The 12,700-nt window shown below is 40.9% G+C and overlaps 1 protein-coding gene and 1 long non-coding RNA gene across 2 annotated transcripts; both read left to right on the top strand.

Moving 5' to 3' along the window:
* Nucleotides 1-1,769: 1,769 nt before the first annotated feature.
* LOC132038977 (uncharacterized) lies at nucleotides 1,770-3,970 on the top strand. Its single transcript, XM_059429489.1, has 2 exons — nucleotides 1,770-3,057; nucleotides 3,188-3,970. The coding sequence occupies exons 1-2, from the start codon at nucleotides 2,659-2,661 to the stop codon at nucleotides 3,272-3,274; spliced, it is 486 nt and encodes a 161-aa protein (XP_059285472.1). The 5' UTR covers nucleotides 1,770-2,658; the 3' UTR covers nucleotides 3,275-3,970.
* An 8-nt stretch (nucleotides 3,971-3,978) lies between these two features.
* On the top strand, nucleotides 3,979-12,677 carry LOC132038978 (uncharacterized). The gene is made up of 2 exons (XR_009410329.1): nucleotides 3,979-5,447; nucleotides 11,284-12,677. It is a non-coding gene; the product is annotated as an uncharacterized LOC132038978 (long non-coding RNA).
* The last annotated feature ends 23 nt before the right edge of the window (nucleotides 12,678-12,700 follow it).

Here is a 12,700-nt window from a genome sequence, read left to right as displayed (position 1 = left end):
GAATGTGTCTCTCTTTAACAGAATTTTGAAAAAATTCGTTGGGAAGAACTTATGTTGCCCATCAGGCATAAGTTCTAGCTTTGCCTATAATGCAGAACTTGTGGTCAATGCGGGTTCACTATCTTGAAATATCCTGAACTCCTGCCTTATAAGTAAAAGCTAAAATTTATACCTCATAGGCAACAAAAGTTTCGTCTCTATTGTCCATTAGGCATAAGTTCTAGCTTTTGCCTATAAGGCAGAGCTTGTGGTCAATGAGCAGGTTCACTGTCTTGAAATATGCTAAGCTTCTGTCTTATAGACAAAACTAATTTATGTCCACGACGTCTGCCGGGTGGGCAACAAAAGCTATGGCTAGCGAATTTTCTGAAACAAAGATTGTTTTAAATAAAAATTGTTAAATGGGCCAAAAAATAAGGACCACCCCTTTTGGAGGCCATTTATTAATGCAACTCATCTTGATTCATCCAAATTCAACCCATATAAAGTTGAGCTGATTTAGGCTAAGTATGTAACTCAAATGACCCATGCGAAATTTTGTAGTTTTAGTAAAAAAGAAAGAAAGTTACTGTTTTGTTTGATAATTAAAAGGTTGAACTGCACAGATGCCTGATTCTGGGATCACTATTTAAGCCATATTCGTAGTGTGCAAAGCTTTGTAAGTCCATCCACTTCAGAACAATTTTAAACATGCGGTGTTTGAAATTAGGCTTGCCAATGCGTATGGCTGATGTTCCTATACATATGGCTGAACTTGAGTCATTTTTTCGTGAACTTCAAGCACACATGGCTGAAATCAACCATTTTTGTCTGAACCTGAGCCATATGTGGCTGAACTTCAGTCATTTTACCGTTTAGGCAAAAATGGTTGAACGTTCAAGCATTTTTGTCTGAAGTTCATGCATATACGACTCAAGTTCAGCCTTTTTTGCTTGAAGTTCAGGTAGAAAAGCCCTAACTTCAGTCATATGTAATTTCATATATTTTTTTACCAAGGCTAATTTTAGATACTGCATGATCGAAGTTTTTTCGAGGTGGGTAAATATGCAAGTGAAATTAAACAGTGTGTTCAAGCTAAAATAACAGCTTCAAATAGGACGCCCGTAAAATTTCTACTAATTAAACAAACTAAGAAATTAAATTGGACAAGTTGGTCTACAACTCATTGGTTAGCTCATTTCAACCAAACTAACATTTAGACAAGGTTTGACAATGACAAATTTATTAATTCAGCAGAAACTTCTCATTTGTCAATCCTGACTACAAGGTCCAAAAGAAAGTACAGGATTTACTCCATCCATACTCAAATATGAGTCATATTAATTTAATTTGTTTCAAAATATTTAAAATTTTAGAAAAATAAGAAATCATTTATTACCCTTTTTTCTTCTGGTTCTACCTTACAACTTCAATAAGCGGAATCTCAATTAAGTGAAACGTTAATGGGAGAGAAATGAAAATTTAGATACATGTTCTTATAATTATGACTGTTAAATATTCTTTTTATAGGGTATGCAAAAATCATAAAAGACATAATATAAGCCCGGGGGAGTATTCTTCAATTATTGGTATGTGTACCAAAGTGAAAGTAAGATTTCATGACCTCTTATAATTTGAATAGAAGAAAATAATTTTTTCATATCTCTTATATTTTTTTTTAAAATTTTTTATGTATAAAAAATAAAAATCTCTTATGAAATGATCATAAAATTAAAAAAATAATTGTAAAGGGTCAAATAACCATTTCTACTTTACTAGGAATAGCTAAAATTAGTGTGTAGTTAGATGTTGTTTTCTCTCTCTAGAATTTTCTCCCAGCGCACGTTATTATGGGTGCACGATAGTAGTGATCACCATCGTCCGCCGCTTGGGCCGACCAAAGAAAACGTTACTGGTAGATCCGATTGTGGCGAAGGCATCAAATCTACAGGGGCAACAAAATGCAGGAGGGGGAAATCCAAACACCTTCTATGCTACCCCGATGGCCCAAACCACAAAGGATTGAGCTACACCGACTGGTAAGCAAATGCAATCTCAGGCGGTGCAACTGCAGGATAGACCTGTCAGCTAATCGGTGGAGTAGCTACCAGCTGTAGGATCACCGTCAGCTGCTCAGAGGAAGCTTGAGTTGCCGGTCAATGGGAATAATGGGTGAGCTTATTTGAAGGAAAGACAATGGCCTCCAAAGGTATGGAACTTCAATTTTTACAACCTACGATTAAGGATGGGGCCAAATATGTGCAATTGGATACGGAAGAGATGATTCAGGAAGCAGAATAGTGGAAAGTTGCTCTGATTTTGTATGTGATTGGAGCTTCTCCCACAATTGCTGCTATTGCTAGATTTTTAGGCACTCAGGAGTATTCATCAGAACCAACAATTTTCTATCATAATGGTGATTACTTTGTAGTCGAATTCAAGACGGTTGCAGATAGGGTTGAAATTCTATATACAAGACCTCATATGATTAACTCTAAACTAGTTATTGTAAGACGATGGAATGCGGATTTCAGCTTTAAGAATGAGGTTCTGAAGGTGATACCGCTGTGGGTTAAATTTTCTAACCTTCCACTTAATTGATGGGGGTAAAATCATTGAGCAGGGTTACAAGTGGACTAGGCAACCTAATTTGTCTTTGATGATGGCTGTACGACTAAGATGGAGAGGATTTCTTATGCTAGGGTCTTAACAGAGATGGATGTCACTGTGCCTTTGCCTAATGTTGTGCAAGTGTTGGATCCTAATGGGGCAAATTTTGATCAGGAGATTCGATATGAATGGAAACCTCAATACTGTACTACTTGTCAAATTGGGCACATGCGTCAAGTAAAGCAAGCTGAACCAAAGCAGCGAGAGCCTATTAAGACTAAGCCTGTTGATAATCCACCTAAAAAGGGTGCTCAGAGAGGAGGACAGAGAAAGACTCAGCAGGTATGGTTAAACAAAGGGGGCACAACTGCAGATACAAGTACTGAAACTCAGCCACCTACTGTTGTAGATGCTGGAGGGGTTGATGCTGCTGCAACTGAACAGGCTGATGAAGGCTGGACATCAGTGGTAAAGTCTGCTTCTAAAGTTCCTATCACATCTAATCAGGCTGATGATGATGTAGGAACTCCTAATGCTTTTCATCCCCTTAATGCACATACCCTACAACATACTATACAAGCAACTTTTGCTGTTGCAGAAGTGGGGCAGAATAAAGGAGGGAATGGTGGAAGGAATCACAAACCTTCAAACATTTCCACATGAAGATAGCTACATGGAACGTTAGAGGGTTTAATAAGTTGCACAAGCATAAAGAGTTTTTGAAGACAGTAAGGAAGGAACATATTAGTATTATAGCTATGGTAGAGCATAGAGTACAACAGAATAAAGCACAACAGATATTAAAGAAAGTGGCACCTGGCTGGGAATGCCATCATAACTATAATGCTAGAAAAGGCACAATTTGGCTCATTTAGGATCCAGTAGCAGCAGATGTGACTGTATTGCACACCAATGATCAGTTTATACATTGTATGATTGAACTTCCTACTCAAGGTATTAAGCTAGAGTTTATAGCTATATATGGTTTACATACTATTAAGATTAGGAAAAGTTTATGGGACAACTTAGAAACTCTTGAACCCATGGTAATACACCCCTTTCTAGTCATGGGAGATTTTAATGCTATTTTTAGAGGGGAGGACAGAATGAACAGCAGCCATATAGTTGATGTTGAAGTGAAAGATTTTGAGCAGTGCTTACTCAATACTGGCTTAACAGAACTGAAAGCTATAGGCAGGTTCTTCACCTTGGACCAATAACCATGTGTTTAGTGAAATAGACAGGGCCTTAGTAAACACTGCTTGGATGAGTAGGTGGCCTCATCTAGAGGTGACAGTCACAGATCCTCAGTTTTCTGATCATGCCCTCCTTTGTGTAACCATGGAGCAACATCAGGACCAGGCTGCAAAACCATTCAGATTTCTCAGTTGTGTAACCATGGAGCAACATCAAGACCAGGCTGCAAAACCATTCAAATTTCCAATCACTTGGCCAATCACAATGATTTCATGAAATGTGTGAAAGATGTATGGAGCATGCGGGTCCAGGGTAGTCCAATGGAAAGAGTGTGGAAGAAACTAAAGCTTATGAAGAGAGCTATGAAGAGCTTGAATCAAAAGGAATTTTCAAATGTTGAACTGAAGATCCAAACATTTAGACAACAAGTGAGTGACATACAAATGCAACTGAGGACCATTTATGATAATCAACTACTATATGACAGGGAGAAGGTGTAAAGCAAGATCTGGAGAAGTGGAACTAGTGGAAGAGAGTATTTTAAAACAAAAGTCAAGAGTTCAGTGGCTGGGGCTAGGTGACTTTAATTCCTCATACTTCTTTGCCAGTATGAAAAGTAGAGTCAACCACAATCATATCAAAAAACTTGTATCAGACACTGGTAGAGTTTTGCATAACAAAGGGGATGTTGAAGGGGAAATTACAGGATTGTATTAAAGATTGTTAGGTTCTAGGTTCTTGTGCTTCAAAGTTGCCAGGTATTCAGCCTGATGTTGTGTCCTATCGCCCTATCCTCAAGAGAGTTCAGCAGTTGCTCCTTATTGCCCCAATCACCAGAGAGGAAATTCAAAATGCACTGCAGGACATCTCTGACCTTAAAGCACCTGGTTGTGATGGCTTTAATGCTGTCTTTTTTTAAGAAGGCTTGGCCAACTATAGGTGATGAAGTAGCTGCAGCTGTATCTCATATCTTTAAAAGAAAAAGAAGACGTTCAGAGCCATTAATTGTACTTCAGTGACTTTGATTCCAAAGGTGCAAAATCCTTCCTATGTTAAAGAATTTCGACCCATTTCATGTTGCACACTGTTGTATAAACTAAAGTGCTAACCAAGAGACTCCAGGCTATGATGGATAGCATTATTGATAGTAGTCAGACAGCTTTAGTGCCAGGGAGGCTAATTACTTATAACATCTTGTTAAGCCATGAATTAGTTAAAGGATACACTAGGAAGGGAGTATCAGCCAAATGCATGCTCAAAATTGACATGCAGAAGGCTTATGATTCCTTGGAATGGGGTTTCCTTGAGCAAGTACTTGTCGCTTTGAATTTCCCTGTGACTTTTGTGCAATGGATAATGATGTGTGTGAAACACAGTATCTAATTCCATTCTCATCAATGGACATCCTACAACACTATTTGCAGCTAAGAAGGGGTTGAGGCAGGGGGATCCTATCTCCCTTTTCCTCTTTGTAATTGCTATGGAATATTTCAGTAGACTGCTTAGACACCTTGGGCAGAATCCTCAGTTCCACTTTCACTCAAAGAGCAGTAGGCTAAATATCATACAATTGGGTTTTGCAGATGACTTCTTGTTATTCTATAAAGGGAATGTGCAGTCTGTGCAACTTCTTTTTGATAAATTCACTTTTTTTTTTTTTGGTGAAATAATTAAAATGTATTAGAATGGCATCAAGAAGATGCAGAGGTTACAACTAAGCATAGAGCTGCTTCAAACAAGAATTAACATGAAGCTAGCTGAGCAAAAATCAGAAACTATCAAAAGATCCAAAAAGATATCCCCTAAGACCCTGCGTGCTAGAAAGATTGGGAGCTAACAAAATCCAAAAGGTTATCCACACCGTTTACGGGGGAGAAAAAAGTGCCAACTCGAAAAGAGTAACTAAACATCTAGCCTTAATGCTACTTATGGAAGTTGATATTCCATCAAAACATCTCATAGCTCTTCTCTTTCCAAATACTCCAAAAGATTGTCCGGGGATCATCCTCCGCATCCTTTTGATGGTCTTGTCAACTCTCCAAAGATATCCACTAACATAAGCATCTTTGATGGAAAAGGGCATCACCCATTGGAGGCCAAACAAAGAGAAGAAGAAATACCATATGTTAGTCACATGGGGCAATGCAAAAAAAGATGATTGACACTCTCATTGTCTTGTTTGCAGAAAAAACATCTATGACGATGAGAATGATGCCCTTTTCCCGAGATTGTCTTGAGTAAGGCAAGCCTTATGAAGGGGTTGTCCATGTAAAACAGAGACCCTAAGAGGTTGTCTTGTCCTCCAAATATGTTTCCGGGGAAAATCTTCAAGGATGCCATGCGGGCACACCCAAACTTGTAGCTTTCTTTCACGGTGCAGACCCTTTGCTTGTGCCGCCCCAAAGTAATCTATCCGAGATTTGTGCATCTAAGTTGCATTCTTCAAGTGTCCGTAGTAGAAGAAGAAGTTCATTAATTTCCCAATCATTCAAAGTTCCTTCAAGATTGGGCTCCAAGCATTGTCAACTCGTGTTGTAACCGTTGCTTCCTTGTTGGTAGCTATATCCGGAATGACCTAGGAAAGGATTCCTTGAGTAGTGTTCCCAATCCATTTGTCTAACGAATCTTATCTTGCTTCCATTACCAGCTTTGAAAAGACTTTACGGAAAAAATCATCATGAAAGCGCTAATGTGTTTCCGGACTCCCACCATGAGGTTAAACGTACTCTTCTTTGGGCTCCAATGGTCATGAGATCCATGCTTTGCTTTGATGATGTCCCTCCAATACCCTGTCTCATTCTCGCCTATATCTCCAAAGCCACTTCATAAGCAAACTTTTGCTATGCGGCTTTAGGTTTCTAATTCCCAACCCCTCGAGCCTTGGGTAGAATAGCTTTAGCTCGCCATTTCACCAGAGAGAACTTATGAGTTTGGTAAGTTACCTTCCCACAAGAATTTTCTCCTTAACTGTCTATCCGCCGAGACCGAACCGGCAAAGGAAATAAAGACATAAAATATGTGGGAATACTATCCAATACACTATTGATTAGAGTGAGTCCCCCCGCGTAGATAGGTACCGTAGTTGCCATGTAGCTAGTCGCTTCTCCATCTTTTCAATTACTCCATTCCAAATCCCGATTGGATTTGAAGTTAGCACCTAATGGTAGGCCCGGATAAGCGGTGGGAAAGGAGCCACGTTGCAACTTAGAATATCGACGGCCTAGTTCCTCTAGATTGGGGACCTCATTAACGGATAAATAATGCTCTTGAGCATGTTGATGTGCGGACGAGAAATGGATTCAAAGACCATAAGAGTAATGTTGAGGTTGTGAATTTGTTGGATCGTCCGCTCCACAAAAAATCAAGGTGTCATCCGCATTAAGTAGATGAGAAACATTACCGTGGTAGCAGGTCTCTACCACTTTGGGAATCCTTGAATCCACCGTAGCTCTTTGGCCTTTGCTAGCATTTGAGAGAGTCCTCCATGGCCAAAATAAAGAGGAAAGGGGAGAGTGGGTCTCCCTGCCTTAGCCACTTTTTTAGAGAGAGAAAAATCCAACGGGGCTCCTGTTTACTAATACCGAGAATTTCTTTGTTGATATGCAAAAAAAGATCCACTCGATCACCGCTCTATCTCCAAACCCCATTTGCTTCAAAAATGTTGATCAAGTAAGCCCGATTTAGTTGATCAAAAGCCTTTCCCATGTCCGGTTACATAGGATCCCAGATTCTCCACTTTTGAATTTCCAGTCTAATACTTCATTTGCAATCATGGAAGCATCGGTGATTTGCTGTTTTTCATAAATGCGCTCGGTGGCCGAGAGATTAGAGACACCACTTTTTTAATCCTCTCGGCTAGGGTCTTTGCCAATATCTTATATACACTACCTATAAGACTTATAGGTACGAAATCTCTTAGCTCTAAAGCTCCTTTCTTCTTTGGGATGAGGGCAATGAAAGAAGCATTACAAGACCTCACCATTTGACGATTACGATGAAAGAAGTTGAGTGCTCCCATTATGTCACATTTCATGAAGCTCGTATGAACTGCGAAAAAATGCCATGGTGAAGCCTTATACGGTCCGGAGCTTTGTCCGGAGCACGTGACTTTGGGGCCTCGAAACTTCCGTTCATTGAAGGGTAATTCAAGCACCTCATTTTCTTCGACGCGATAGTGGAGAGTCCACTCGAAGGCAGTCGAGGGTCTCCGTGCTTCGTTCGCAGTACGCCTTTCCGATAATAATCAAGAATACCGCCTTTATCGGCCCTTGTCTTCAATTAAAACATCCCCTATCTTCAATACGGTAATGCGATTACCCCTTCTATGTGAGTTGGCCATTCTTTGGAAGAACTTAGTATTCTTATCTCCTTCTCTCAGCCATAAACATCTGGATTTTTGCCTCCATGAGATCTCTTCAGCAATGGCAATCTGTTGAATCTCAATTTTCGGATTAGCCCGACTTCAAATTCTCCTCGTAGTATGACGTCTTTGTTCGAGCAATTTGGTCTAGCCTTCCCCGATTCCATAAGGGCTTTGTGTCTTTGAGAATCAATCTTACCAAAAACCTCTTTGTTCCATTTAGTGATGTCCTCTTTAGATGTCTAAGCACGGATCGGGACATAGTCGGGGAGTACCCCAAAACAATGTACGAATTCTACCAATCTCTTACCATGTCTAGGAATCCATACGATTGAAGCCACATGTTCTCAAATTTGAAGTAAGAGGGTGAAGCATCAATCCCCCTTTCCAAGACAATAGGCTTGTGGTCGAGAGAACACTCTAGGCAATGGAAACTGTTTAATAGCATTGAACATTTCACTCCACTCGGGTGAGATTAAAAACACGTCAATTCTTGAGGCTTGGATAGGTTCCTCCCTTCTTGACCGGGTGAATTGAGCTCCTTGGAGAGGAGGATCAATCAATTCTAAGTCTTGAATGGTGTCGGAAGAAGCCCAACATAGCTCTTGATCTTACGGTGCAATTCATTCTTTCCTCCTCAAACCTACATACATTGAAATCACCTCCAATTACCCACAAATCGGACCACGGACCCCCTAATACCGCTAGTTCAATCCAAAGTTCATCTCTTTTCGGGTTTGTGTGAGGCCCATAAACCCCGAAAGAACCCATTTAAAATCTTCGTAAGACTCTCAAATCGCAAGATAGGGAAAAGACACCAGCTTCGAGTCAACACAATTCCATAATCTTTTATCCCACATTATCGGGATTCCCCCTTTGGTACCAATTGCCTTAAGTTCAGCCCAAGCTATCCACCTATTTCCCCAAATTTGTCCGATTAAAGTAGTATTCCATTCATTTATTTTGGTTTCCCGTAAACGGATGATGTCGCCCCCCGTTTTATGGATAAGAGATTTCAAGGTGCTTCTCTTATTTTTATTGTTAAGCCCCCTGCACATTCCGGATGATTGCTTTGACTTTCATCTAGAAAGAACCTTGTGAGACCTGCCCCTTTCCTTCTTTCCATGCCCTCTTGAAGTCCCCGTGCCAATTTTTTTAGTTCAAGATCAGCTTTGTTCTTCCTTTCCTAGGATCCCCATTTTTCAACTTTTGCTCTTGTATTTGTAGTTTTCTCCTTTCCTCCATTCTAAGGATAATGTCAAAAATTTCATGTTTGAAACCTATTACATTCACCCCCAAAGCCTTGCAAGCTTTCATCATTGTCAATTTCGACCATTTAGAAGTTTCCACCACCGCGGGTGTATCAACAATTGGCAGCTGCTCGCACCATCCCAATGCCAAGGAAGTGGTAAGAAAGCTGTTGAAAGAGTGAGCGGTGATACCGAATCGACTCCTCGCGAGAGAATCGAATGAAGGATGGATTCGGTTTTGCGTGGTGTGACGGGCATACGTACATGTCCTTCGTCGTCGCCTCTAATTGTGAAATTGCTCCATCAGAAGGCTCCCCGATCTCTAAGTTTGGATGCTTGAATTTCCAATTCGAAAGGATCAAAAGAGACCACATTTGCACGAGAAGAAGAGGGAGGTTTGAGAATGCAAGGATCAATTTTGGAGGCGGTGGCTCTCCATATTTGCGTTGCTACGTAATTTCGTTTATGCTTACGGTTGGGCCCTTGGAATAAAAGCCGTTGTTTAGATCTCTTGTGGCTTTCCCTTTGTGGGCTTTTCCTTTGTTCTTTCGATTTTATTTCCCCGTTTTTGGGCGGCCCGTTAAGAGGTAAAACCCTTAATTTGTTATTTGTTATAACGGCCACGTGCCCTTCACGTGCTCTCACATGCCAATTTCAAATTTCCTTCACGTGCGATAGTGTGTAAAGAGGACTACGCTCCTTACGTCGCATGCAGTATTTTTCGACCCAATCAAAGACCCGGTGGATAATGGAGGGACCGGATCTCCGGGGAGAATCGATAATTCAAATTTCCAACCTTGCAAATCAATACCCAAACTCGCCGAATTTGCTTGCCGGTATTCTTTTATGCAGATACGAGCCCGAAAAAATGGGTTCTTTCCTTCGTATCTTCGTCAACACCGATAAACCTCCACATTGATTCCCAATTTGTTGAAACGTATCCGGTGACCAAGCATTCAATGGAATCCCAAAAACTTTAACCCAGGTATTTTCCGACCTTTCTTGTTGAATAGAAGCGATGCCGGCGACCACCGGTCAAGGAGAGGTGTACTGCCATTCCAGAACCAATCCCCGCCTTTACTCTCGCGGCTTCATGTGCGGAAGGAAGTTCAAAGAGGAATCGATTGTGGTCCATGGGGATGACTTTGAATCCGGCGGTGATTCCCCTTTGATTTGAAACCATTTATGGATGATTTCGTGGTTTGGGCTATGGTGGAAAGGATCATTGAAGGTGCCTACCGGACTTCGTGGAGTGGATGGCTTTCGAGAGTGTTACCTAGATTACGGTTTAACTGCGACGACTTTCAATGTTAGCGACGGCTTTATAGGATTTAGTCATTGGGGTAGGTGGTGGAAATCGGCGAATGTTGTTACCGAGAAATCGAAGGATTTTCTCTGCAATATCATACCGACCCTTGTTGGAGCTCAACTCGGGATGATCACTGCCGCTTTGAAGGAACCATGCCAAACTTCTACTCTCACAATCTGCCATGAACATTGTAGTTTTGATAGACCACGTATAGGCTTTGTTGTTGTTTCCTTCCCCACTTTCTGTATAGCTTCCCGACCCTTTTGATGCTTGTTTGAGGGCTTCGCACACCCATCCGAGATTGTAGGCGTCCATTGTAACTTTGCTTGTGTATCTCACCCCTTTCGATCAACGAATACCATCCGAATTGTCGTCTCCTATATTTTTAAGCTCGAAAAGATTTATCACCGAAATAAAGAACATTTTGTCACCCATGGTGGAAGATTAGATGGTAGAGAGCCACGGAAAGGGTCCCTCAGCTCGAAGGGCCTTTGGAATTCTACCTTGGGAGAAGTGCCTGAGAGCATTTTAAAATTCAACTTTTTTAAGTACATATAAATTCACTTTGTTTTCAAAAGCATCAGGACTTATTGCCAATCTTGGCAAGAGTTCAGTGTACTCTGGTGGGTTGAAGGATGATGTTCAGCAGGAAATGTTGGACCTCCTGGGAATGAGTAAGGGTTCCCTCCCCTTTAGGTACCGAGGTGTTCTACTTAGTACCAAAAGAGTCTTTATTGTACAATGTCAACCTTTGCTAGATAAAATGCTTGGTAAGATTAAATCCTGGACCACAAAGTTTTTGTCATATGCTGGTAGAGCCCAAATAATCAAATCTGTCTTGTTTTCAATTCAAGTATTCTGGGTACAAGTGTATATGTTGCCCAAGAAAATTATCCAAGCCATAGAGGCCACTTGCAGAACCTTTTTATGGACCAGTGGTACTGATTTTTCAAAAAAAGCCCTACTAGCTTGGAAGAGGATTTTGTAATCCCAAGTTTGCTGGAGACCTGAACATTCTTGATGTGGAAATGTGGAACAAGGCAGCTATTTGTAAGCTGTTATGGAATATGTGCAAAGCAGGATAAACTATGAGTGAAATGGGCTCACAGTTACTATGGAAGGAACAGGGACATGATAAATGATGTGCCCAAACTGGCATCTTGGATTGTTCAGAGGATTCTCAGAGCAACAAAGTATTCTACTCAGGCTGGGTACTCCATGGATGATGTTCTCAACCAAGCTGTTATATGTCAAGCTAAGGGGTCAGTTTCAGAAGGTCCACTGGAGGAGAATTGTGTGTAATAATATTGGATTGCCTAGGTGGATTTTTGTGCTACTGCTCGCTGCAAATACGAGGCTATCAACCAGAGACAAACGATATAAATGGGGTGTGACAACTGACCAGCAGTGCCCATTATGTGATGCTGCAAATGAAAGCCTAGAGCACTTGTTCTTTCTTTGTGATTTTTCAACTCAGGTCTGGCAAAAGCTGCTCTCATGGATGGGGCATCAGAAGACTTGCTAGAGGTTGGGAAGCAGAGCTTAGCTGGGCAGAGCAGCATGCTAGGGGTAGAGCCCCTCAAGCTGAAGTGTACCGCATGATCCTAGCTGCTGCTGTGTATAGCTTATAGAGGGAAAGGAATCAGAGGATCTTTCAGCAGAAGTCAACCTGCCAACTTGCTCATTAAGGTGCTAATATAGGAAGTGCATCAAAGGGTAAACAAGAAACCAAAGATAGCCAACTGGTTGTCAAACTTCAACTTTTATCCATTTTAGTTATGAACTAGGGGCTGCTTAGATGAGAGGGTCATTATTTTGGAATGTATCTGGTGTGCTATTAGAGTATTATGTACTAATGCTTGAGCTGACTACTGGGGCTTATTGTCCAGTAGCATAGCTCCGTTTTCATGCGCTGTAAATTCTCACTTTTGGTTAATAATACAAGTTATTTACCAAAAAAAAAAAAAATATATAAGAACCAAAACTTGGAAGCTT

The sequence above is a fragment of the Lycium ferocissimum genome, chromosome 12 (assembly GCF_029784015.1).
Source record: "Lycium ferocissimum isolate CSIRO_LF1 chromosome 12, AGI_CSIRO_Lferr_CH_V1, whole genome shotgun sequence".
In the NCBI taxonomy this organism is placed as follows: Eukaryota; Viridiplantae; Streptophyta; class Magnoliopsida; order Solanales; family Solanaceae; genus Lycium; species Lycium ferocissimum.
The sequence above is the reverse complement of the archived record's forward strand: the minus strand, read 5'-3'. Positions and strand labels throughout refer to the sequence as shown.

Excerpts from the sequence above, each read along its gene's own strand:
- LOC132038977 (XM_059429489.1), top strand. The coding sequence starts at position 2,659 with ATGGAGAGGATTTCTTATGCTAGGGTCTTAACAGAGATGGATGTCACT. Across the intron at positions 3,058-3,187 it reads ATGAAGGCTGGACATCAGTG|AAGTGGGGCAGAATAAAGGA; the intron begins GTAAAGTCTGCT and ends TTGCTGTTGCAG.